This window comes from Pleurodeles waltl, chromosome 9 (genome assembly GCF_031143425.1).
Source record: "Pleurodeles waltl isolate 20211129_DDA chromosome 9, aPleWal1.hap1.20221129, whole genome shotgun sequence".
In the NCBI taxonomy this organism is placed as follows: Eukaryota; Metazoa; Chordata; class Amphibia; order Caudata; family Salamandridae; genus Pleurodeles; species Pleurodeles waltl.
The window spans coordinates 27,558,479-27,586,447 of record NC_090448.1 but is presented as its reverse complement, the minus strand read 5'-3'; the positions used below and the strand labels follow the sequence as shown (position 1 = coordinate 27,586,447).

At 46.1% G+C, this 27,969-nt stretch overlaps 1 protein-coding gene across 3 annotated transcripts in view; it reads right to left on the bottom strand.

The window, feature by feature from the left end:
• Positions 1-27,969, bottom strand: part of LOC138258879 (laminin subunit beta-2-like) — a 431,858-nt gene that overhangs the window by 49,806 nt on the left and 354,083 nt on the right. For all 3 annotated transcript variants that reach the window (XM_069206185.1, XM_069206187.1, XM_069206186.1), the window contains 3 exons: positions 27,052-27,193; positions 13,878-14,054; positions 10,258-10,417 (listed from right to left, as the gene is read on the bottom strand). In XM_069206185.1, coding sequence (XP_069062286.1) covers positions 10,258-10,417; positions 13,878-14,054; positions 27,052-27,193 — 479 coding nt within the window. The remainder of the gene's footprint in view (positions 1-10,257; positions 10,418-13,877; positions 14,055-27,051; positions 27,194-27,969) is intronic.

Sequence of the window (27,969 nt, the reverse complement as noted above, 5' to 3'; positions counted from 1 at the left end):
CACTCCATCACTCCTGAGAGACTTTCTGCATCACGGTCTCCCTCCATCACTTCTGAAAGACCTTCTACACCATTTCTTCTCTCTGCCACTTCTAGTGAGACCTTCTATCACGCTGTCCCTCCATCACTCCTGAGAGACTTTCTACATCACGGTCTCCCTCCATCACTTCTGGGAGACCTTCTAAACCATTTCTTCTCTCTGTCACTCCTAGTGAGACCTTCTATCATGCTGTCCCTCCATCACTCCTGAGAGACTTTCTACATCACGGTCTCCCTCCATCACTTCTGAGAAACCTTCTACACCATTTCTTCTCTCTGTCACTCCTAATGAGACCTTCTATCATGCTGTCCCTCCATCACTCCTGAGAGACTTTCTACATCATGGTCTCCCTCCATCACTTCTGAGAGACCTTCTACACCATTTCATCTCTCTGTCACTCCTACTGAGACCTTTTATCATGCTGTCCCTCCATCACTCCTGAGAGACTTTCTACATCATAGTCTCCCTCCATCACTTCTGAGAGACCTTCTACACCATTTATTCTCTCTGTCACTCCTAGTGAAACCTTCTATCATGCTGTCCCTCCATCACTCAGAGAGACTTTCTACATCATGGTCTCCCTCCATCACTTCTGAGAGACCTTTCTACACCATTTCTTCGCTCTATCACTCCTAGTGAGATCTTCTATCACGCTGTCATTCCGTCACTCCTGAGAGACTTTCTACATCATGATCTCCCTCCATCACTTCTGAGAGACCTTCTACATCATTTATTTTCTCTGTCACTCCTAGTGAGACCTTCTACTTCATGCTGTCCCTCCATCACTCCTGAAAGACTTTCTACATCATGGTCTCCCTCGATCACTTCTGAGAGACCTTCTACACCATTTTTTTTCTCTGTCACTCCTAGTGAGGCCTTCTATCATGCTGCCCCTCCATCACTCCTGAGAGACTCTCTACATCACAGTCTCCATCCATCACTTCTGAGAGTCCGTCTAGACCATTTCTTCTTTCTGTCACTCCTAGTGAGACCTTCTATCAGGCTGTCCCTCCATCACTCCTGAGAGACTTTCTACATCACGGTCTCCCTCAATCACATCTGAGAGACTGTCTACACCATTTCTTCTCTTTGTCACTCCTAGTAAGACCTTCTATCATGCTGTCCCTCCATCACTTCTGAGAGACTTTCTAAATCAAGGTCTCCCTCCATCACTTCTGAGAGACCTTCTACACCATTTCGTCTCTCTGTCACCCCTAGTGAGACCTTCTACATCATGCTGTCCCTCCATCATTCCTGAGAGACTTTCTACATCATGGTCTCCCTCCATCACTTCTGAGACACCTTCTACACCATTTATTTTCTCTGTCACTCCTAATGAGACCTTCTACTTCATGCTGTCCCTCCATCACTCCTGAGAGACTTTCTACATCATGGTCTCCCTCCATCACTTCTGAGAGACCTTCTACACCATTTCTTTTCTCTGTCACTCCTAGTGAGACCTTCTATCATGCTGTCCCTCCATCACTCCTGAGAGACTCTCTACATCACAGTCTCACTCCATCACTTCTGAGAGACCGTCTACACCATATCTTCTCTCTGTCACTCCTAGTGGGACCTTTTATCATGCTGTCCCTCCATCACTCCTGAGAGATTTTCTACATCATGGTCTCCCTCCATCACTTCTGAGAGACCTTTCTACACCATTACTTCTCTCTATCACTCCTAGTGAGACCTTCTATCACGATGTCCTTCCGTCACTCCTGAGAGACTTTCTACATTATGGTCTCCCTCCATCACTTCTGAGAGACTTTCTACACCATTTTGTCTCTCTGTCACTCCTAGTGAGACCTTCTACATCATGCTGTCCCTCCGTCACTCCTGAGAGACTTTCTACATCATGGTCTCCCTCCATCACTTCTGAGACCTTCCACACCATTTCTTCTCTCTGTCACTCCTAGTGAGACCTTCTATCATGCTGTCCCTACATCACTCCTAAGAGATTTTCTACATCATGGTCTCCCTCCATCATTTCTTAGACACCTTCTACACCATTTCTTCTCTCTGTCACGCCTAATGACACCTTCTACTTCATGCTGTCCCTCCATCACTCCTGAGAGACTTTCTGCATCACGGTCTCCCTCCATCACTTCTGAGAGACCTTCTACACCATTTCTTCTTTCTGTCACTCCTAGTGAGACCTTCTATCATGCTGTCCCTCCATCACTCCTGGGAGACTTTCTACATCACGGTCCCCCTCCATCACTTCTGAGAGACCTTCTACACCATTTCTTCTCTTTGTCACTCCTAGTGAGACCTTCTATCATGCTGTCCCTCCATCACTCCTGGGAGACTTTGTATATCATGGTCTCCCTCCATCACTTCTGAGAGACCATCTACACCATTTCTTCTCTTTGTCAGTCCTAGTGAGACCTTCTATCATGCTGTCCCTCCATCACTTCTGAGAGACTTTCTACATCACGGTCTCCCTCCATCACTTCTGAGAGACCTTCTACACCATTTCGTCTCTGTCACTCCTAGTGAGACCTTCTACTTCATGATGTCCCTCCATCACTCCTGAGAGACCTTCTACATCATGATCTCCCTCCATCACTTCTGAGACACCTTCTACACAATTTCTTCTCTCTGTCACTCCTAATGAGACCTTCTACTTCATGCTGTTCCTCCATCACTCCTGAGAGACTTTCTACATCACGGTCTCCCTCCATCACTCCTGAGAGACTTTCTACATCATGGTCTTCCTCCATCACTTCTGAGAGACCATCTACACCATTTCTTCTCTCTGTCACTCCTAGTGAGACCTGCTATCGTGCTGTACTTCCATCACTCCTGAAAGACTTTCTACATCATGGTCTCCCTCCATCACTTCTGAGACACCTTTTACACCATTTCTTCTCTCTGTCACTCCTAGTGAGACCTTCTATCATGCTGTCCCTCCATCACTCCTGAGAGACTTTCTACACCATTTCTTCTCTCTGTCACTCCTAGTGAGACCTTTTATCATGCTGTTCCTCCATCACTCCTGAGAGACTTTCTACATCATGGTCTCCCTCCATCACTTCTGAGAGACCGTCTACACCATTTCTTCTCTCTGTCACTCCTAATGAGACCTTCTATCATGCTGTCCCTCCATCACTCCTGAGAGACTTTCTACATCATGTCTCCCTCCATCACTTCTGAGAGACCTTCTACACCATTTCATCTCTCTGTCACTCCTACTGAGACCTTTTATCATGCTGTCCCTCCATCACTCCTGAGAGACTTTCTACATCACGGTCTCCCTCCATCACTTCTGAGAGACCTTCTACACCATTTCTTCTCTCTGTCACTCCTAGTGAGACCTTCTACATCATGGTCTCCCTCCATCACTTCTAAGAGACCTTCTACACCATTTCTTCTCTCTGTCACTCCTAGCGAGACCTTCTACATCAGGCTGTCCCTCCATCACTCCTGAGAGACTTTCTACATCATGGTGTCTCTCCATCACATTTGAGAGACCTTCTACACCATTTATTTTCTCTGTCACTCCTAATGAGACCTTCTACTTCATGCTGTCCCTCCATCACTCCGAGAGACTTTCTACATCATGGTCTCCCTCCATCACTTCTAAGAGACCTTCTACACCATTTCTTCTCTCTGTCACTCCTAGCGAGACCTTCTACATCAGGCTGTCCCTCCATCACTCCTGAGAGACTTTCTACATCATGGTGTCTCTCCATCACATTTGAGAGACCTTCTACACCATTTATTTTCTCTGTCACTCCTAATGAGACCTTCTACTTCATGCTGTCCCTCCATCACTCCGAGAGACTTTCTACATCATGGTCTCCCTCCATCACTTCTGAGACACCTTCTACACAATTTCTTCTCTCTGTCACTCCTAATGAGACGTTCTACTTCATGCTGGTCCTCCATCACTCCTGAGAGACTTTCTACATCACGGTCTCCCTCCATCACTCCTGAGAGACTTTCTACATCATGGTCTTCCTCCATCACTTCTGAGAGATCATCTACACCATTTCTTCTCTCTGTCACTCCTAGTGAGACCTGCTATCGTGCTGTCCTTCCATCACTCCTGAAAGACTTTCTACATCATGGTCTCCCTCCATCACTTCTGAGACACCTTTTACACCATTTCTTCTCTCTGTCACTCCTAGTGAGACCTTCTATCATGCTGTCCCTCCATCACTCCTGAGAGACTTTCTACACCATTTCTTCTCTCTGTCACTCCTAGTGAGACCTTTTATCATGCTGTTCCTCCATCACTCCTGAGAGACTTTCTACATCATGGTCTCCCCCCATCACTTCTGAGAGACCTTCTACACCTTTTCTTCTCTCTGTCACTCCTAGTGAGACCTTTTATCATGCTGTTCCTCCATCACTCCTGAGAGACTTTCTACATCACGGTCTCCCTCCATCACTTCTGAGAGACCGTCTACACCATTTCTTCTCTCTGTGAATCCTAGTGAGACCTTCTATTGTGCTGTCCTTCCATCACTCCTGAAAGACTTTCTACATCATGGTCTCCCTCCATCACTTCTGAGACACCTTTTACACCATTTCTTCTCTCTGTCACTCCTAGTGAGACCTTCTATCATGCTGTCCCTCCATCACTCCTGAGAGACTTTCTACATCACGGTCTCCCCCCATCACTTCTGAGAGACCTTCTACACCATTTCTTCTCTCTGTCACTCCTAGTGAGACCTTTTATCATGCTGTTCCTCCATCACTCCTGAGAGACTTTCTACATCACGGTCTCCCTCCATCACTTCTGAGAGACCGTCTACACCATTTCTTCTCTCTGTCACTCCTAGTGAGACCTTCTATCATGCTGTCCCTCCATCACTCCTGAGAGACTTTCTACATCACGGTCTCCCTCCATCACTTCTGAGAGACCTTCTACACCATTTCTTCTCTCTGTCACTCCTAGTGAGACCTTCTACATCATGGTCTCCCTCCATCACTTCTAAGAGACCTTCTACACCATTTCTTCTCTCTGTCACTCCTAGCGAGACCTTCTACATCAGGCTGTCCCTCCATCACTCCTGAGAGACTTTCTACATCATGGTGTCTCTCCATCACATTTGAGAGACCTTCTACACCATTTATTTTCTCTGTCACTCCTAATGAGACCTTCTACTTCATGCTGTCCCTCCATCACTCCGAGAGACTTTCTACATCATGGTCTCCCTCCATCACTTCTAAGAGACCTTTTACACCATGTCTTCTCTCTGTCACTCCTAGCGAGACCTTCTACATCAGGCTGTCCCTCCATCACTCCTGAGAGACTTTCTACATCATGGTGTCTCTCCATCACATTTGAGAGACCTTCTACACCATTTATTTTCTCTGTCACTCCTAATGAGACCTTCTACTTCATGCTGTCCCTCCATCACTCCGAGAGACTTTCTACATCATGGTCTCCCTCCATCACTTCTGAGAGACCATCTACACCATTTCTTCTCTCTATCACTACTTACAGACCTCCAACAGTCTCTTCTTTTCCTTTGTCACTACTGGGGGAATTTATACCTTCCCTTCTCTCCCTCCATCATTCCTGAGACCTCCTACATTCCCTTGGCTGCCCTCATTCTTGTTCTTTGTGTACCAGTCGCTTACATGAGATCTTCCACATCAGTTCCTCCTGAGATCCCTTGTACATTCCTTCACTCTTCCGTTACTACATTACCTGCTCTACCTGCTTCTCAACTTCTACATCCCCTTCTCTCTCTTCCTCATTCTTAAGAGATCTACGAGCCAGATGTACAGTGGATTTTTTTTCTTCGCAAAATCCCCGATTCGCAGAATCAGGTCATTTGCAACCAGAAAAATGCTTTTTGGTACGCACAAGTCCCTATTTGTGATTCTGTAACCTATTATCAAATTGCAAATTGGGCTTGGGATTCGGGGTTAGGAAGGGCTTGCTTAGGACATCCCTTCCTAATACTGAATTGCAGTGGTATGTGCGAATGTTTTGCAACCCAAATACGTTCGCAAAGCATTCGCATTGTACCTCCTACTTCAAGTAGATGGTAACCTATTTGCAAATAGGAAGGGGCTCCCAGGGGACCCCTCCCCCTTTGGGAATATTAGTAAAAACACTTTTTAAGAGCAGGCAGTGGTCCCGCTGACCACTGCCTAATCTTAAAAACTGAAAATAAAACTTTTATTTTTCTTCTCTTGGAAACACATCCTGTTTTCCGTTAAGGAAAACTGGCTGCATTTAAAAAAAACTAAGATTGAATTACTTAAAATGAATCAAAGACACAGTGGTCATTATTATTCATGAGCTAGGTCTATCTGTGACCCACTGGGAATCGCAAAATGTGTAACACACACATTTGTATATGGGTGTTTGCGATTACCAAATAGAGAATCACAAAATTTGCTATTCGGTAATCGCAAACGATTACCTCCATACATCTGGCCTTACATTCCTTCTCTCGTCACCCACATTACACCTGAGAGCCGTTCTACATCAAAGCCTCACTCTGTCACTTCTGAGAGACCTTCTATGTTCCCTTCTCTCCCTTCCTCATTCTTGAGAGACCTTCTACATGCCTTTTTCTTCTCTATCACTAATGAGAGACCTTCTACAATCCCCTCTCTCCCCATCATTCCTGCGAGACCCCCTACATTCCTTCTTGTCTTCCATCAAGAGACCTACATCATTCTCTCCTTCTGCCACGCCTGAGGGCTGTTCTACATCACTGCCTGTCTCTGACACCCCTAAGAGACCATCTACACTCAATTCTTGCCCTTATTCCTGGAGTCTTCTATGCTCCTTATCCTACCACTCACAAAAGACCTTTCTCCTGAGATAAACTGTACATTCCTTCTCTCCGTCTCGCCATCACCTTTTCCATTTCCTTCCCTTCTTCCATTACTAAGAGACTTTCTACATTCCTCCTCCACTTTTATCACTCACAAGAAACCTTTTTCATCATTATCTCAGTCCATCACTCCTGAAATTGCTTCTACATTTTTACCTCATCTATCATACCTGAGACAGACATTTTAAATTTCTTTCTTGTCCTCCATCGTACCTGGGAAAGCTTCTACATTCCTATCTCTCCCTTATTCCTAAGATCTTCGACATTCCTTCTCCCATCTCTCAAAAATTCTCTTCTACATCATTCTATCCACCCACCACACCTGAGAGACCTTCTACATCATTGTCTCCCTTTATCAGTTGTGAAAGATCTTCTACATTCCCTTACTTTCCTTTATTACTCCTGAGACATCTTCTATATTCCATTCTCCCCCTCCATCATTCTTACTCTTCTAAATTTATTTATTTCCCTCCATCACACCAGAAAGACATTCTACACTTCCTTCTTTCTCTCCATCACTCCAAAGAGACCTCCTAAACCATTCTCTTCCTCTGTCACTCTTCAGAGACTGTCTACGTTCACTTCTTTCCTGCTAAGAATCCAGAGCTTTTATACATTCCCTTCTGCACTCTAAAGAGGCTTTTCACATTCCCTTCTTTTGCTGCATCACCCAAGAGACATTCTACATTCTTTAATTTCCATACATCACTCCAGAGAGGCCTGAAACATTCCCTCCATTCCCTGCATCACTGCAGAGACCTTCAACATTCCCATCTTTCCTTCTATCACACCAGAGAGACCTTCAGCATTCTTGTCTTTCCTTCCATCACGTCAGAGAGACCTTCTACATTCTATTCTTTCCCTCTACCATTACTGGAAGACATTTGACATTTCCTCTCTCCATCCATAACTTATGTGAGGCCTTCTACATTCCTTCCCTCCCTCCATGACTCCAGGGACACCTTCTATGTTCCATTCATTCCATCACCTATCACTCGTATGAAGCTTTCAAAGTTCCTCCTTTCCATCCAGCACTCCTGAGAGCCCTTCCACATTCCCTCTCTCCACTTGCCACTCATCTGAGGCCTTCTACATTCCTTATCTCCCTCCCTCCATGATTCCAGGGACAAGTTCTATGTTCCATTCATCTCATCACCTATCACTCATATGAGTTTATAAGTTCCTCCTTTCAATCCATCACTCCTGAGAGCTCTTCCACATTCCCTCTCTGCATCTGTCATTCATATCAGGCCTTCTGCATTCCTTATCTCCCTCCCTCCATGATTCCAGGGACACCTTCTATGTTCCATTCATCTCATCACCCACAGCTCATATAAGGCTTTATAAGTTCCTCGTTTCAATCCATCACTCCTGAGAGCTCTTCCACATTCACTTTCTCCATCTGTCACTCATAAGAGTCCTTCTGCATTCTGTTACTTCCCTCCATCAGTCCAGAGAGACCTTCTACATGTGTTCTCTCTGTAATTCCTGAGAGGTTTTCTACATTCTCTCCCTCTTTCAGTTGTACCTCTATAACTCCTCAGAGGTATTCTACAATACTTCTCTCCCTCCAACACTCCAACTCTACATTCCGTCTCTTTCTTCATCACCGCCAGATGCAATGTTTGTTCTTTCCCTTCATTACCATGTTTAACATTCCTTCCTTCCCTCAATCACTCCTAAAAAATGTCCCTTACCTCTTGACATTTAATATTTCTTCCTATGCCTCCACTCCTGAGAAGTTCTCCCTTCTTTCAAAACCTTTGTTACTTGTACAAAGGCACTTTCCGTTCAATTACTTATAACATAAGGTCCACATTCCTTTGCTACCATTTTTCCTGTTAGCTGCACTGTCCCATAAACCCTTATCTTAGCAGATATGTTAGGTGTGTTTTCCTACCCAGTTTTTTCCCTCTTCTCTCGTTTAAGGTCTTCTGCCTTCAATCCTCCCCTTTCAGCTTTTCTTCATTATAGGTTTATAGGTGTTATCTATTCAAGAACTTCCCAAGCTTTTTAGAAGCATGACTCACTTTTTAGAACAACAACCTTTTGCAACCCATCTAGCTTTAACGGACATGAAAAGGGAGATTTTCTAATTTAACTAAAGCATCTTGTGGTAGTTCATTGTCATTTATAGACGGCACATTTTTCATTGAGATGGACACTGCATTTGCACAGACATTATTAAGGGCCTGATTTATACTTTTTTAGCACCCAATTTGTGTAATTTTTTGATGCAAAAGCGGCACAAACGTACAAAATTCAATTATATTTTGTACGTTCGCGCCACTTTTGCGTCAAAAAATGACGCAAATGCGGCGCTAAAAAAGTACAAATCAGGCCCTAAGTTTTACTGATAAAACTATATTGCACACAAATGATAAATGTGTGCAGTAAAGTATCTTGATTTGTTTTGATCATGTTAAAATCTTTGTTTCCATCCTACATCACAATTGCAAAAATATGTGCTTCATTTCTTTTTTGCTTTCCTAACTGCTGAATGTGTTCATTCCATTTAGAGGTATTTGCATTTTATTGTGTGTTACAAAAATGACATCCTACAGCCTTTCCTTTCACACTCCCTTCACCCAGACAGATTGTCACAAAATTTGCTTTACTTTTCTTTCTCTGATTACAAATTGAGGAGTTTGTAAACACCGAGCCCCATGTTAAAAAAAGAAACAGAAGTTTGTCACAAGATATAGCCTGACATTTGACCTCTGCCTTTGAAGTGCAGCAAATGTGACAAGATAACTATAGAACGTAAAGGCATCTTTATTTATTGCTTGTACTTTCACAACCCACCAAAAATCATCTCATGACCCACAGTTTGTGAAACACATATGTATTCTATACTCTTTTTTTATATCAATGGTATCAGTTCAGTCCTCCCTTCTCCTCTCTGTTCTCCTCTTCCATATTTTCCATCTATCTTTCCTCATTAGAAATTGTTCCCTTCCATCCTTTCCTTTCATCTTCTTCCATTTAAGTCCACTAGCTCATATTCCCTTTCTCCTTCTTCAATCACCAACTTGTTTTGTCCCATATTGCCTCTACTTTTCCATGAGAGGTCTTCTCCGTCCCATACACTCACTCTCCTTGTCCTACTATTGGTCTTCTTCATTCCATACTCTTTTTCCTCATCCTTAATGCTTCTTTTCCTCTTACTAGAGATGTTTTCCCTTTTCTCGTTGTTCAGCTGCATCAGAAGTGTTCTAAATGCTGTAGTTCATTTTTGCTCCTTCCATGAGGGACATTCTCTCCATGCTATACCCTCATTTTCCCTTCTTCCCGTATAAGGGTGCTTACGTCCAGGCCACTTTTTCCCCATCCTCTGAGGTGAGCTATCTCTACTCTCTCGCTCTCTACTGATAGCTGGTTAGACTAACTCGTGAGGAGTACTCACCTTGTAAGCGCTTCAGTTTGCCCTGAGCATCTCTTAAGAGATGCTTGGCTTGGTCCCTCAGACCCTCCGCTTTCTTCTTTGCATCTTGCATCCTTTTCGCCTTCTGATCCACAAGATCCTGGACAGTTTTGTACTTGTCACCTAGTGGGCCGTCCAGGAGCTGAATAAAGACAAAGGTCAAACCCATCAGATCCACAGAGATGGATGCAACAAAACAGATTCCAAATCTAACTTGTGTATCGCTGGACTTAAATATGCAATGTGAAAGAATCACAACAGACATTGTGCTGCAAAATGTTTAAATTATGAAGGACAAACTGTGATACTGTAGCAACTCTGAGAAGGACATGTATGCTAACGTGGACATGTGAGGAGTCAGCATGATTTAGTACTGTGATCACAAAATCAATGCAGTACTCGCCCATGTCAATCAATCAATCAATCAAAAAATTTGTAGAGCGCGCTTTCCAGATCCTTTGTAACAGGAACCTCAGAAATCTTCTTGTTTTGTCAAGCTGCCATGTGAGATCTCAACCTTCTTTTTATCCATTTTTCCTCAAGGAAAGGTGCAGTGTGTTGGATGTGATCAGGTACCATGATCCAAAGCTGGGAAAGGCTGCTTTACCTATAAAAGTTCCAACAGCCATGTTGGACTAATGTGTATGCAATACCATGAGTCTTCTCTGCATATATACGTGAGTCGCATAGAAATTCTGAATACAATAGTAGCTGTTTCTCGCTTGTGGAATGTACATTTGGGAATGGACTAATCACCAGCTAGTTAAATGTTAACCAACACTCAGTTGAATACATGTTCACTTAGCCATGGCTGGACACATCAACACCATACCCATGACTTCTTTTCTTGCGGCCTGACTTCAGTCAGTGGTTACTGGGATACAGCCCATGTGAGTAGCATCATTTACCACAGGTACCCAGTGGGTACCCAATAATGTTGCTCTCCAGCCGGATAACCAAATCACTGCACTGATTGCCTCATGACCTCAAGTAACGTCCTCACAAGGGACTTTATTTCAACTATGCTGGAGGTCCACAACGTCTTTGAGACCAAGAACAGCTTGTGGGGAGTCCAGCACTATCCAATATCAGCTACCACCATATTATCAATGTAAATAGATTTGGAGTTAGAATACTACATTTACACTTCCAACGTATCCTTGTCCCGATAAAATGCGGGAAGTCAATATTATGCAGTTGATGTAAGCACAGGTTGATATTCTTGCCCTCAATAGTTTGGTATTAATCCCCACCACCAATGAAGACAATTCTGTTCACACTGAGGCAACAGCCTAATAGGAGGGAGTGACTGGGGGCAGCTTGGAATGTCCTTAGCTGGACAGTCTGGCTTCTGATCTGTGGACCTGAGTCAATGTCTACTCTTGGTACTCTTGGTACATGTGCTCAGCGGGATGAAGGCTGTCAAAGGCTGAGCTGTTGCCACCCACCCAGAGGGCATCAGCACTGCCTGGCATACGTGATCCTTGAGCCAGGGCCTCCAGCAGTTGTGGGTTCAAAACTCAACAGGGAATAGGAGACCTAAAAGGCACCCATCGTCAACAGCACCTACAGATGTATCTCATTTGATTTCTAGCTCAAGCCATTGTCCTGGTCTAGTGATTGGGGGTGGTGTGTGTGCACTCAGGCTACATCCACTTGACAACTTCATAGCACTGTCCCACAACAAATAACTTGTCACATAAGGGCTACGGGCTGCAGAGAATGGCTATAAAGGCAGTACTTGCTTCAGTGCCTGCGAAAGTTGGGGAGTTAGAGTCTAGCACAACAAAAAGACCAATCCTTTCTCTCTGCAAACCAGCAACCTGGCTGTTTTCGGTTTCAAGCAAGCGCTTGGGAGAGTAGACCAGCCGGTGCTATCATTCGTTCAGCTGTGGGAGTTCAGGTTGCCTGCTAAGTTGGTTCCTACTTTGTAGAAAGGCTGTTGGAGAAATAATGAAATGATGGCTTCAGGTGGTCCGGTGGGTGAGCCGGGGACCAGTACCACTTTGTTTAGAGCAGGATAGTGGGGTTGCAAGATGATCCACAGAAGTTGGAACAGGGCAATGTTCTCCACATCAAAAATAAAATGTTCACAGGTTAGAATCAAGAAAAGAGTTAGGTGGGTGGCTGTGGATGTGTGGTGGTGTCAGACTGGTGTGGCAAAACCATGAGGACTAGCATGAGGTTTGAAGCAAGGGTAGGAAATATGGGCGTGTAGTGGCCATATCCCAGATCTGTGTAGCAGATCAGGGGCAGAAGGCTGGATGTGGGATGGGAGTGTGGTTGAAGTGCTGCATAGGTGTGCAGGAGGGGAGGTAGATAGCTGCAAAGGCTTGTTGCAGCTGGACAGCATAAAGGCAGTGCCTGCAGGAAGACAGGCCAGAATATGAGTACCGGAGATGCGGAGGAGGGGTAAGTGCTCCTGAGACCTTGTCTGACACCCAAACGTACCGATGAATACATTGGCAGGACCACATAGGCCTCCGCTTTTGCCGATGGGGCCCATCTTTGAATCTGGGGAGGGTTCCCGTACCACAAAGTTAACATAGTTTACCATAACTGTGAGGATTCGGTATGATTTTATAACTTTTTCTGAGGTCCTGTCGGATCGCACCAAGATCTGTGTAGACTTATTTTAGAGGGAAACATGTTGACCTTCTATATGTATGGCAGCGTACGAATGTCCAACTCTGCCACACACATACCTGATCCCTAGACTACAGGGTTCTCTGACATTATACATTACGTTGTGAACAGTGTAAGGCAGACATTATTGTCACTTACCCTTTTAATCTTGACAGAGGCCCACATCCTTAATACATTACTTTACTATAGGGTCCTACTAGTCAATTTTAAACAGTTCTTCTCACTTATTTGTTTTCACTTACAGCAGCTTTCTTCAAAAGATCTCCGGTAAAGAGCCCCCACGAGGGGCCCGTCAGATACTGCAGCACCGGTCTGACGAGGAGCAAAGCCCGATGATGAAGCATGTCACCAATTGGTAAGTGAGGGCTCTTGTTCCTGATATAGATTATACACATGGACTATTCTGGATCTCTCCTACACTAGGGAAAAATCTAGATAGATACATTTCTTTTGGAAATGTGCATCCTTTGTTCTATGACGGATATGGGAGTGTTATGCACAGGACCATTCTTCGTGAAATCTCCCACCTTATAAGCCCTTCTTTTGTTTTTTGCAGAATTTGAGTACACTTATTTGACCCTGGAGTATTCAGCCTGTTGCAGCAAATCCTGCCCCCTCCTGCCAGGATGGAGATTCCAGTGGCTGTTTAAGCATTCAGGCTGGGAATATCAGCCAGCCTCAGTCCTCTGTGCTCTGTCATTATCAGACTGTAGAATACACGCTGACTGAATCAGGAGGCTGTATCGAAAGTCGTGAAACAGTGACCGGCAGGAAGGGAAAGAGCATTTGGGCAGCAGCTGCTGATCTAGGAAGGTGAGTTCTTCAGCTATTCAGTGGTGAGAGGGCTGGAGGTGGACAACCGAGAGAAATTCCACCTATGGTGCCTGAGAATCTTCTTAGAGAGGATTTTTTGATATGTCATCTTGTCCTGCATGAAAATATAAATACAAATGTACCTGCTTTGCCTCGTTTGCCTTGTCGCGGGCTGCACTGGCAGCTTCCTCAGCCCGGGTAGCAGCCAGGCTGTTGTTTGCCCGTTTCACCTTCAGTGCATCTATCTGTCGGTCCAGGAGGCCCACTCTGTCCATTGCATCATTGAGCTGATTCTCTGCACTTGCAGTTTGTGATTGAATCTGCAAATAGTAAGCACAAAACAAGGACGTAATGCACCCCCTTACATTAACAGGATTAATAATCATATCTGTATAATTTCAGATTACATCCCATGACCATCTCTAAGAACACAACCAAAGGGGAACAGACCTAAAATTAAACATGGGGGACTCCTGCTATGCCAGAGCCATTGAAAGTTCAGTATGGCTTTTGAGGCAGAGAGAAGTGGACTTTTCTCTATCACAGACTCATTCTCTGATTGTCTCACTTCAAGACTTTTTAACTGCACAGATACTCAAAACATTAACAGTAAGCTTTATTGGAAAAATGATGTCTTTGTGCAAAGCCCTGACAGCATGCACAATTGAGGTTTCTGCTTTTGCTCCAGCCTGATCGAAGAGGAGACTTAAAGATGAATACACATTTCTTTTCAATTAAGTGAATTATGCGCTACAGAGACATTATGGGTCACTACAAACAAGGTTGTGAAGTGGGTGGAGATGGCAAGCTAGCACTCCACAAACCCATACAAAAAAATAAACATACTCAAGGGAATACATCTTAAGCACCCTAAAAAATCTCTTGTTGGGATGAAAAGCATCATTTACTTGTGTCGACCGAAGGAGTGTTGAGAGTTACTCAGATCGAAGTCCATCGTAACTCACACATCATGGTCTATTTGTAGTTCCTTGGCATTGATATGGATGGAGGTACATTTAGTGCACACATATGCTGAACATAAACTAAACATGCAATTACCTACGATGTTACAATGTGGTAGGGTGGACCACGCATAAATCATTAACAGATATAAGCTATAAACATACCGGTGTAGGTAACTTTTTTCTTTTCTATATGAATCTGTATTCAATTTACAGATTACATAAAATGTACAGCATTGCTCTTGCTCTGAAAGTACTGTGGGAGTAATTATGGGGTGATGGTGAGAAGGCTTCACAGCATTGTCTGTTTCAGACTGTTGTCTTGCACAAACATCCATGCAATAAGGATATGTGAAAGTATGGCTGGAACTCCATACAGCTCCTCGCCATATATGTTTTCAGATAGGTTCCTGCTTTCTTATTGGTTGAAAATGCTATCAAAGAATTTGAAAGCTGCCTGTTCCCTGGCACTCTACTGAAGATTGCCTGTTTCCAAAGTGGCCTGTGAGACCCACAAAGCGACCCATTAAGCACCTTCAAGAAAGTCTTAAAATTCTCTGTTTTAAAAGGTGTATTAAAGAGAGAGAGGCCAGACTCACCCTGGTACAGACCTGAACAAAAAGTAGTAGTTGATAATACAAATTAGATTGTCGTATGGATATAATATTATATGGATTGTGATGTGGAGATGGCAGAGCCAGAAATGTAGCTGAACCGATCTCATGATCTTCGTATGAGCCGGTCCTTTGAAAGTCAAGAGGTTGTAGTTGAGGTTTCTCATTGTTCTTCGCGCTGCTTTTCTCCTGACTCTAGGTCTAGGAACACTTCTGCACTCAGTGATGAGAAGAAAAAGAAGCTGAAGACACATCAAGGCCTGGGTGTAAGGAAATGCCTCCTTGGCATGGTTGCCCCCTGACTTTTTGCCTTTGCTGATGCTATGTTTACAATTGAAAGTGTGCTGAGGCCTGCTAACCAGGCCCCAGCACCAGTGTTCTTTCCCTAACCTGTACTTTTGTATCCACAATTGGCAGACCCTGGCATCCAGATAAGTCCCTTGTAACTGGTACTTCTAGTACCAAGGGCCCTGATGCCAAGGAAGGTCTCTAAGGGCTGCAGCATGTCTTATGCCACCCTAGAGACCTCTCACTCAGCACAGACACACTGCTTGCCAGCTTGTGTGTGCTAGTGAGGACAAAACGAGTAAGTCGACATGGCACTCCCCTCAGGGTGCCATGCCAGCCTCTCACTGCCTATGCAGTATAGGTAAGACACCCCTCTAGCAGGCCTTACAGCCCTAAGGCAGGGTGCACTATACCATAGGTGAGGGTACCAGTGCATGAGCACTGTACCCCTGCAGTGTCTAAGCAAAACCTTAGACATTGTAAGTGCAGGGTAGCCATAAGAGTATATGGTCTGGGAGTCTGTTTTACACGAACTCCACAGCACCATAATGGCTACACTGAAAACTGGGAAGTTTGGTATCAAACTTCTCAGCACAATAAATGCACACTGATGCCAGTGTACATTCTATTGTAAAATACACCACAGAGGGCACCTTAGAGGTGCCCCCTGAAACTTAACCGACTGTCTGTGTAGGCTGACTAGTTCCAGCAGCCTGCCACACTAGAGACATGTTGCTGGCCCCATGGGGAGAGTGCTTTTGTCACTCTGAGGCCAGTAACAAAGCCTGCACTGGGTGGAGATGCTAACACCTCCCCCAGGCAGGAGCTGTAACACCTGGCGGTGAGCCTCAAAGGCTCACCCCTTTGTCACAGCCCAGCAGGGCACTCCAGCTTAGTGGAGTTGCCCGCCCCCTCCGGCCACGGCCCCCACTTTTGGCGGCAAGGCTGGAGGGAACAAAGAAAGCAACAAGGAGGAGTCACTGGCCAGTCAGGACAGCCCCTAAGGTGTCCTGAGCTGAGGTGACTCTAACTTTTAGAAATCCTCCATCTTGCAGATGGAGGATTCCCCCAATAGGGTTAGGATTGTGACCCCCTCCCCTTGGGAGGAGGCACAAAGAGGGTGTACCCACCCTCAGGGCTAGTAGCCATTGGCTACTAACCCCCCAGACCTAAACACGCCCTTAAATTTAGTATTTAAGGGCTACCCTGAACCCTAGAAAATTAGATTCCTGCAAACTACAAGAAGAAGGACTGCCTAGCTGAAAACCCCTGCAGAGGAAGACCAGAAGACGATAACTGCTTTGGCTCCAGAAACTCACCGGCCTGTCTCCTGCCTTCCAAAGAACTCTGCTCCAGCGACGCCTTCCAAGGGACCAGCGACCTCTGAATCCTCTGAGGACTGCCCTGCTTCGAAAAAGACAAGAAACTCCAGAGGACAGCGGACCTGCTCCAAAAAGACTGCAACTTTGTTTCAAGAAGCAGCTTTAAAGAACCCTGCAACTCCCCGCAAGAAGCGTGAGACTTGCAACACTGCACCCGGCGACCCCGACTCGGCTGGTGGAGAACCAACACCTCAGGGAGGACCCCCGGACTACTCTCCGACTGTGAGTACCAAAACCTGTCCCCCCTGAGCCCCCACAGCGCCGCCTGCAGAGGGAATCCCGAGGCTTCCCCTGACCGCGACTCTCTGAAACCTAAGTCCCGACGCCTGGAAAAGACCCTGCACCCGCAGCCCCCAGGACCTGAAGGACCGGACTTTCACTGGAGAAGTGACCCCCAGGAGTCCCTCTCCCTTGCCCAAGTGGAGGTTTCCCCGAGGAAGCCCCCCCTTGCCTGCCTGCAGCGCTGAAGAGATCCGTTGATCTCTCATAGACTAACATTGCAAACCCGACGCTTGTTTCTACACTGCACCTGGCCGCCCCCGCGCTGCTGAGGGTGAAATTTCTGTGTGGGCTTGTGTCCCCCCCGGTGCCCTACAAAACCCCCCTGGTCTGCCCTCCGAAGACGCGGGTACTTACCTGCAAGCAGACCGGAACCGGGGCACCCCCTTCTCTCCATTCTAGCCTATGCGTTTTGGGCACCACTTTGAACTCTGCACCTGACCGGCCCTGAGCTGCTGGTGTGGTGACTTTGGGGTTGCTCTGAACCCCCAACGGTGGGCTACCTTGGGCCAAGAACTGAACCCTGTAAGTGTCTTACTTACCTGGTAAAACTAACAAAAACTTACCTCCCCCAGGAACTGTGAAAATTGCACGAAGTATCCTCTTTTGAAATAGCTATTTGTCAATAACTTGAAAAGTATACATGCAATTGAAATGATTCAAAGTTCCTAATGTACTTACCTGCAATACCTTTCAAACAAGATATTACATGTTAAATTTGAACCTGTGGTTCTTAAAATAAACTAAGAAAAGATATTTTTCTATAACAAAACCTATTGGCTGGATTTGTCTCTGAGTGTGTGTACCTCATTTATTGTCTATGTGTATGTACAACAAATGCTTAACACTACTCCTTGGATAAGCCTACTGCTCGACCACACTACCACAAAATAGAGCATTAGTATTATCTATTTTTACCACTATTTTACCTCTAAGGGGAACCCTTGGACTCTGTGCATGCTATTCCTTACTTTGAAATAGCACATACAGAGCCAACTTCCTACATTGGTGGATCAGCGGTGGGATACAAGACTTTGCATTTGCTGGACTACTCAGCCAATACCTGATCACACGACAAATTCCAAAATTGTCATTAGAAATTGATTTTTGCAATTTGAAAAGTTTTCTAAATTCTTAAAAGACCTGCTAGGGCCTTGTGTTAGATCCTGTTTAGCATTTCTTTTAGAGTTTAAAAGTTTGTAAAAGTTTGAATTAGATTCTAGAACCAGTTGTAGATTCTTAAAAAGTATTCCAACTTTTAGAAGCAAAATGTCTAGCACAGATGTGACTGTGGTGGAACTCGACACCACACCTTACCTCCATCTTAAGATGAGGGAGCTAAGGTCACTCTGTAAAATAAAGAAAATAACAATGGGCCCCAAACCTACCAAAATACAGCTCCAGGAGCTTTTGGCAGAGTTTGAAAAGGCCAACCCCTCTGAGGGTGGCAACTCAGAGGAAGAGGATAGTGACTTGGAGGAAAATTCCCCCCTACCAGTCCTATCTAGGGAGAACAGGGTCTCTCAAACCCTGACTCCAAAAATAATAGTCAGAGATGCTGGTTCCCTCACAGGAGAGACCAACACCTCTGAAATCACTGAGGATAACTCCAGTGAAGAGGACATCCAGTTAGCCAGGATGGCCAAAAGATTGGCTTTGGAAAGACAGATCCAAGCCATAGAGAGGGAAAGACAAGAGATGGGCCTAGGACCCATCAATGGTGGCAGCAACATAAATAGGGTCAGAGATTCTCCTGACATGTTGAAAATCCCTAAAGGGATTGTAACTAAATATGAAGATGGTGATGACATCACCAAATGGTTCACAGCTTTTGAGAGGGCTTGTGTAACCAGAAAAGTGAACAGATCTCACTGGGGTGCTCTCCTTTGGGAAATGTTCACAGGAAAGTGTAGGGATAGACTCCTCACACTCTCTGGACAAGATGCAGAATCTTATGACCTCATGAAGGGTACCCTGATTGAGGGCTTTGGATTCTCCACTGAGGAGTATAGGATTAGATTCAGGGGGGCTCAAAAATCCTCGAGCCAGACCTGGGTTGACTTTGTACACTACTCAGTAAAAACACTAGATGGTTGGATTCAAGGCAGTGGTGTAAGTAATTATGATGGGCTGTACAATTTATTTGTGAAAGAACACCTGTTAAGTAATTGTTTCAATGATAAACTGCATCAGCATCTGGTAGACCTAGGACCAATTTCTCCCCAAGAATTGGGAAAGAAGGCGGACCATTGGGTCAAGACTAGGGTGTCCAAAACTTCCACAGGGGGTGACCAAAAGAAAGGGGTCACAAAACCTCCCCAGGGGAAAGGTGGTGAGACAGCCAAAAATAAAAATAGTCAAGAGTATTCTAAAGGCCCCCAAAAACCTGCACAGGAGGGTGGGCCCAGAGCCTCTTCACAAAACAATCCTGGGTACAAGGGTAAAAACTTTGATCCCAAAAAGGCCTGGTGTCGAAACTGTAGTCAGTCTGGACACCAAACTGGAGACAAGGCCTGTCCCAAGAAAAGTTCCACTCCAAACTCCAATCCAGGTAACACTGGAATGGCTAGTCTCCAAGTGGGATCAACAGTGTGCCCAGAGCAAATCAGGGTCCACACTGAAGCTACTCTAGTCTCTGAGGGTGGGGTGGATTTAGCCACACTAGCTGCCTGGCCTCCAAACATGCAAAAATACAGGCAGCAGCTCTTTATTAATGGGACAAGTGTAGAGGGCCTGAGGGATACAGGTGCCAGTGTCACCATGGTGACAGAGAAACTGGTTTCCCCTGGCCAATACCTGACTGGAAAAACTTATACAGTCACCAATGCTGACAATCAAACTAAAGCACATCCCATGGCAATGGTAACTTTAGAATGGGGAGGGGTCAATGGCCTGAAACAGGTGGTGGTCTCCTCAAACATCCCAGTAGACTGTCTGCTTGGAAATGACCTGGAGTCCTCAGCATGGGCTGAGGTAGAACTAAAAACCCATGCAGCCATGCTGGGTATCCCTGAACTGGTGTGTGTAAAAACAAGAGCACAGTGCAAGGCACAGGGTGAAAAAGTAGAGCTGGAGTCTGGAAAAATGGCCCAGCCTACCAAGAGAAAAGGAAAGTCAGTTGGGAAACCAACTGCAACACAGTCAGAAAAAGGGAACCTCTCTTCTCAGGAAGAAGTTCTGCCCTCTGAGGGAACTGAGCCTTTGGAGCTTGAACCTTATCAGGTTGAGCTCTTGGGCCCAGGGGGACCCTCAAGGGAGGAGCTGTGTAAGGGACAAGAAACCTGTCCCTCTCTTGAAGGCCTTAGGCAGCAAGCTGCTGAAGAGTCCAAGGGCAAGAAAAATGGAACACATAGGGTCTATTGGGAAGATGGACTCCTGTACACTGAGGCCAGAGACCCCAAACCTGGTGCCACTAGGAGAGTGGTAGTGCCTCAGTCGTTCAGAGAGTTTATTCTGACCTTAGCCCATGATATTCCCCTTGCTGGGCATTTGGGACAAACCAAGACGTGGGAGAGGTTAGTCAACCACTTCTACTGGCCCAATATGTCCCAGAAGGTTAAGGAGTTTTGCCTCTCCTGCCCCACCTGTCAATCCAGTGGTAAGACAGGTGGGCACCCAAAGGCCCCCCTCATTCCCCTTCCAGTGGTGGGGGTCCCCTTTGAAAGAGTGGGTGTGGACATAGTTGGTCCACTGGAACCTCCCACAGCCTCAGGAAATATGTACATCCTAGTAGTAGTGGATCATGCTACTAGGTACCCTGAAGCTATTCCCCTTAGGTCGACTACTGCCCCTGCAGTAGCCAAGGCCCTCATTGGTATCTTTACCAGAGTGGGTTTCCCTAAGGAGGTGGTGTCTGACAGAGGTACCAACTTCATGTCAGCATACCTAAAACACATGTGGAATGAGTGTGGAGTGACTTACAAATTCACTACACCATACCATCCACAAACTAATGGCTTAGTTGAGAGATTCAACAAGACATTAAAAGGCATGATCATGGGGCTCCCAGAAAAACTCAAAAGGAGATGGGATGTCCTCTTGCCATGTCTGCTTTTTGCTTACAGAGAGGTGCCACAGAAGGGAGTAGGATTCTCACCCTTTGAACTTCTGTTTGGTCACCCTGTAAGGGGACCACTTGCTCTTGTTAAAGAAGGCTGGGAGAGACCTCTTCATGAGCCTAAACAAGACATAGTGGACTATGTACTTGGCCTTCGCTCTAAAATGGCAGAGTACATGGAAAAGGCAACCAAAAACCTTGAGGCCAGCCAACAGCTCCAGAAGTTTTGGTATGACCAAAAGGCTGCACTGGTTGAGTTCCAACCAGGGCAGAAAGTCTGGGTTCTGGAGCCTGTGGCTCCCAGGGCACTCCAGGACAAATGGAGTGGCCCTTACCCAGTGCTAGAAAGGAAGAGTCAGGTCACCTACCTGGTGGACCTGGGCACAAGCAGGAGCCCCAAGAGGGTGATCCATGTGAACCGCCTTAAGCTCTTCCACGACAGGGCTGATGTAAATCTGTTGATGGTAACAGATGAGGATCAGGAGGCAGAGAGTGAACCTCTCCCTGATCTTCTATCATCAGACCCAAAAGATGGCTCAGTAGATGGAGTGATCTACTCAGACACCCTCTCTGGCCAACAGCAAGCTGATTGTAGGAGAGTCCTACAACAGTTTCCTGAACTCTTCTCCTTAACCCCTGGTCAGACACACCTGTGTACCCATGATGTGGACACAGGAGACAGCATGCCTGTCAAAAACAAAATCTTTAGACAGTCTGACCATGTTAAGGAAAGCATCAAGGTGGAAGTCCACAAGATGCTGGAATTGGGAGTAATTGAGCGCTCTGACAGCCCCTGGGCTAGCCCAGTGGTCTTAGTCCCCAAACCTCACACCAAAGAAGGAAAGAAAGAGATGAGGTTTTGTGTGGACTACAGAGGGCTCAATTCTGTCACCAAGACAGATGCTCATCCAATTCCTAGAGCTGATGAGCTCATAGATAAATTAGGTGCTGCCAAATTCTTAAGTACCTTTGACTTGACAGCAGGGTACTGGCAAATAAAAATGGCACCTGGAGCAAAAGAGAAAACAGCATTCTCCACACCTGATGGGCATTATCAGTTTACTGTTATGCCCTTTGGTTTAAAGAATGCCCCTGCCACCTTCCAAAGGTTGGTGAATCAAGTCCTTGCTGGCTTGGAGTCCTTTAGCACAGCTTATCTTGATGATATTGCTGTCTTTAGCTCCACCTGGCAGGATCACCTGGTCCACCTGAAGAAGGTTTTGAAGGCTCTGCAATCTGCAGGCCTCTCTATCAAGGCATCCAAATGCCAGATAGGGCAGGGAACTGTGGTTTACTTGGGCCACCTTGTAGGTGGAGGCCAAGTTCAGCCACTCCAACCCAAGATCCAGACTATTCTGGACTGGGTAGCTCCAAAAACCCAGACTCAAGTCAGGGCATTCCTTGGCTTGACTGGGTATTACAGGAGGTTTGTGAAGGGATATGGATCCATTGTGACAGCCCTCACTGAACTCACCTCCAAGAAAATGCCCAAGAAAGTGAACTGGACTGTGGAATGCCAACAGGCCTTTGACACCCTGAAACAAGCAATGTGCTCAGCACCAGTTCTAAAAGCTCCAGGTTATTCTAAGCAGTTCATTGTGCAGACAGATGCCTCTGAACATGGGATAGGGGCAGTTTTGTCCCAAACAAATGATGATGGCCTTGACCAGCCTGTTGCTTTCATTAGCAGGAGGTTACTCCCCAGGGAGCAGCGTTGGAGTGCCATTGAGAGGGAGGCCTTTGCTGTGGTTTGGTCCCTGAAGAAGCTGAGACCATACCTCTTTGGGACTCACTTCCTAGTTCAAACTGACCACAGACCTCTCAAATGGCTGATGCAAATGAAAGGTGAAAATCCTAAACTGTTGAGGTGGTCCATCTCCCTACAGGGAATGGACTTTATAGTGGAACACAGACCTGGGACTGCCCATGCCAATGCAGATGGCCTTTCCAGGTTCTTCCACTTAGAAAATGAAGACTCTCTTGGGAAAGGTTAGTCTCATCCTCTTTCGTTTGGGGGGGGGTTGTGTAAGGAAATGCCTCCTTGGCATGGTTGCCCCCTGACTTTTTGCCTTTGCTGATGCTATGTTTACAATTGAAAGTGTGCTGAGGCCTGCTAACCAGGCCCCAGCACCAGTGTTCTTTCCCTAACCTGTACTTTTGTATCCACAATTGGCAGACCCTGGCATCCAGATAAGTCCCTTGTAACTGGTACTTCTAGTACCAAGGGCCCTGATGCCAAGGAAGGTCTCTAAGGGCTGCAGCATGTCTTATGCCACCCTAGAGACCTCTCACTCAGCACAGACACACTGCTTGCCAGCTTGTGTGTGCTAGTGAGGACAAAACGAGTAAGTCGACATGGCACTCCCCTCAGGGTGCCATGCCAGCCTCTCACTGCCTATGCAGTATAGGTAAGACACCCCTCTAGCAGGCCTTACAGCCCTAAGGCAGGGTGCACTATACCATAGGTGAGGGTACCAGTGCATGAGCACTGTACCCCTGCAGTGTCTAAGCAAAACCTTAGACATTGTAAGTGCAGGGTAGCCATAAGAGTATATGGTCTGGGAGTCTGTTTTACACAAACTCCACAGCACCATAATGGCTACACTGAAAACTGGGAAGTTTGGTATCAAACTTCTCAGCACAATAAATGCACACTGATGCCAGTGTACATTCTATTGTACAATACACCACAGAGGGCACCTTAGAGGTGCCCCCTGAAACTTAACCGACTGTCTGTGTAGGCTGACTAGTTCCAGCAGCCTGCCACACTAGAGACATGTTGCTGGCCCCATGGGGAGAGTGCCTTTGTCACTCTGAGGCCAGTAACAAAGCCTGCACTGGGTGGAGATGCTAACACCTCCCCCAGGCAGGAGCTGTAACACCTGGCGGTGAGCCTCAAAGGCTCACCCCTTTGTCACAGCCCAGCAGGGCACTCCAGCTTAGTGGAGTTGCCCGCCCCCTCCGGCCACGGCCCCCACTTTTGGCGGCAAGGCTGGAGGGAACAAAGAAAGCAACAAGGAGGAGTCACTGGCCAGTCAGGACAGCCCCTAAGGTGTCCTGAGCTGAGGTGACTCTAACTTTTAGAAATCCTCCATCTTGCAGATGGAGGATTCCCCCAATAGGGTTAGGATTGTGACCCCCTCCCCTTGGGAGGAGGCACAAAGAGGGTGTACCCACCCTCAGGGCTAGTAGCCATTGGCTACTAACCCCCCAGACCTAAACACGCCCTTAAATTTAGTATTTAAGGGCTACCCTGAACCCTAGAAAATTAGATTCCTGCAAACTACAAGAAGAAGGACTGCCTAGCTGAAAACCCCTGCAGAGGAAGACCAGAAGACGATAACTGCTTTGGCTCCAGAAACTCACCGGCCTGTCTCCTGCCTTCCAAAGAACTCTGCTCCAGCGACGCCTTCCAAGGGACCAGCGACCTCTGAATCCTCTGAGGACTGCCCTGCTTCGAAAAAGACAAGAAACTCCCGAGGACAGCGGACCTGCTCCAAAAAGACTGCAACTTTGTTTCAAGAAGCAGCTTTAAAGAACCCTGCAACTCCCCGCAAGAAGCGTGAGACTTGCAACACTGCACCCGGCGACCCCGACTCGGCTGGTGGAGAACCAACACCTCAGGGAGGACCCCCGGACTACTCTCCGACTGTGAGTACCAAAACCTGTCTCCCCTGAGCCCCCACAGCGCCGCCTGCAGAGGGAATCCCAAGGCTTCCCCTGACCGCGACTCTCTGAAACCTAAGTCCCGACGCCTGGAAAAGACCCTGCACCCGCAGCCCCCAGGACCTGAAGGACCGGACTTTCACTGGAGAAGTGACCCCCAGGAGTCCCTCTCCCTTGCCCAAGTGGAGGTTTCCCCGAGGAAGCCCCCCCTTGCCTGCCTGCAGCGCTGAAGAGATCCGTTGATCTCTCATAGACTAACATTGCAAACCCGACGCTTGTTTCTACACTGCACCCGGCCGCCCCCGCGCTGCTGAGGGTGAAATTTCTGTGTGGGCTTGTGTCCCCCCCGGTGCCCTACAAAACCCCCCTGGTCTGCCCTCCGAAGACGCGGGTACTTACCTGCAAGCAGACCGGAACTGGGGCACCCCCTTCTCTCCATTCTAGCCTATGCGTTTTGGGCACCACTTTGAACTCTGCACCTGACCGGCCCTGAGCTGCTGGTGTGGTGACTTTGGGGTTGCTCTGAACCCCCAACGGTGGGCTACCTTGGGCCAAGAACTGAACCCTGTAAGTGTCTTACTTACCTGGTAAAACTAACAAAAACTTACCTCCCCCAGGAACTGTGAAAATTGCACTAAGTATCCTATTTTGAAATAGCTATTTGTCAATAACTTGAAAAGTATACATGCAATTGAAATGATTCAAAGTTCCTAATGTACTTACCTGCAATACCTTTCAAACAAGATATTACATGTTAAATTTGAACCTGTGGTTCTTAAAATAAACTAAGAAAAGATATTTTTCTATAACAAAACCTATTGGCTGGATTTGTCTCTGAGTGTGTGTACCTCATTTATTGTCTATGTGTATGTACAACAAATGCTTAACACTACTCCTTGGATAAGCCTACTGCTCGACCACACTACCACAAAATAGAGCATTAGTATTATCTATTTTTACCACTATTTTACCTCTAAGGGGAACCCTTGGACTCTGTGCATGCTATTCCTTACTTTGAAATAGCACATACAGAGCCAACTTCCTACACTGGGGTATTTGGGGTTTTCGGCCGACATCCTATTGAGCTATTCCAAACATCAGAGGATGAACATCCACATCTTTCATTTTGACCTTCTTCCTAGACACTAAGGGCCATATGTAGAAAACGGTTTTTCACGTTGCAAACAGCGATTTTGGCTGTTTGCGACGTGCAAAACCCACATCGCGATGCCCTATTCCCGTTTTGCGAGTCGGTAACCTGGTTACCGACTCGCAAAACGGGACTGTGAGTCGCAATTATCAACACTTCCCCTTCCTATTTGCGAGTCGCAGCGCGATGCTGCATTGCTTTGTGATGCGAACGTGGTCGCAAAGTAATCGTAGTTACCACCAGTGTCACACTGGTGGTAACCCGTTCGCAAAAGGGAAGGGGTCCCCATGGGACCCGTTCCCCTTTGTGAATGGCCTGGAAAACATGTTTTCAGAGCAGGCAGTGGTCCTATGGACCACTGCCTGCTCTGAAAAAATGAAACTGAAACGTTAAATTTTTTCATTTTGTATTGCATCTCGTTTTCCTTTATGGAAAAAAGGGCTGCATTACAAAAATATAAAACTGCTTTATTTAAAAGCAGTCACAGACATGGTGGTCTGCTGTCACCAGCAGGCCACCATCCCTGTGAGTGCTGCGAGTCGAAAGGGGGTCGCAAATTGCGACCCACCTCATTAATATTAATGAGGTGGGCCTTTGCGACCCCCTTGTGAGTCGCAGATAGTGTCAGGGACACCATCCTGCATCCTGAATTGCGACTCGCAAATTGCGAGTCACTCTGACTCGCAATTTGCGAGTCGCAATTCAGGATTTTCCTACATCTGGCCCAAAATCACTGAATTATCCAGAGCTTGGGAATCTATAATGGGTTCATTTTGCAAAATGTGATTTTTTTTCTTTAAAAAAACAATTTACTGTGAACTTTCATACATATTGAGTAAAATATGACCCATTCAAAATGGCATCTGAAGTCTAGCATTAGAGGAAGTCTTTTTAAAATAAAACTCCTCCCATGTCTTACCGATCTGAGGGTCTTTACTGTATCCCTGATATCGCCAGTAGCACTTTGTATGGCACCTTCGGCGGCATCCTGTGCCCGCCTGGCATCCTCCAGGGCTTTCTTCGCAGACTCTGCAGTGTTCTTTACATTCTCTGCTCGGTGTCTGAAATACAGACATTTTTTACAGCACCAGTAACTCTGGATCTGAAAATGCTACATATTTCTAGATACTCAACAAATATATCATGGCTTGCCCTTATTCCTTCTCGGTACTTTTAGAAAACAGATAGTTTGGTTGCCTAGGATTCATTTCACACTATAAAAGTCTATGGTATTGCTCAGGAAAGGGTATTTCAGTACCAAACGTACCCCAATCCACAAATAAACAATACTCCTCTTTCAAAAGTATTTACTCAGATATACCACTATTAAAACATTATGAATAAATCATCAAGAGGGACAACAAAGTAAGAATACATATTCATATAGTAGATTTTTTACATACACATATATATTCCATGTTCCAATATGCTGTACAGTAAATTGTGAATTACATATGTATTCGAGAGGGGTACCGGTGACAAGTACACAAGTGAGGGTTGAGCGAACAGGTACAAACAGCGCTTGCGTAAACAGTTCGTAAGCTGAATCCAATTGAAATATAGAGCAGTTCATCAAAACTCGTTTGTGAATGATTCTTTAGTTTCAATCTGGGGCTGTGTTACACAAAGTGCCACGGGGGCGCAGCATGCGTTTGCACCCGCTTTCATGCCCCTGGGGCACTTTGGTTTTACAGCAGGGGCCGCAGACTCTTGTGCAGCCCTTTCTGTAATACAGATAGTGCTGGCGCATAGATAGCGCCCGTTCCATCACCAGAGGGTGTTCCCTCATTTGCATGGCGGCGTGGACCCATGCAACCAATGGAATCTCTTTGCCTCC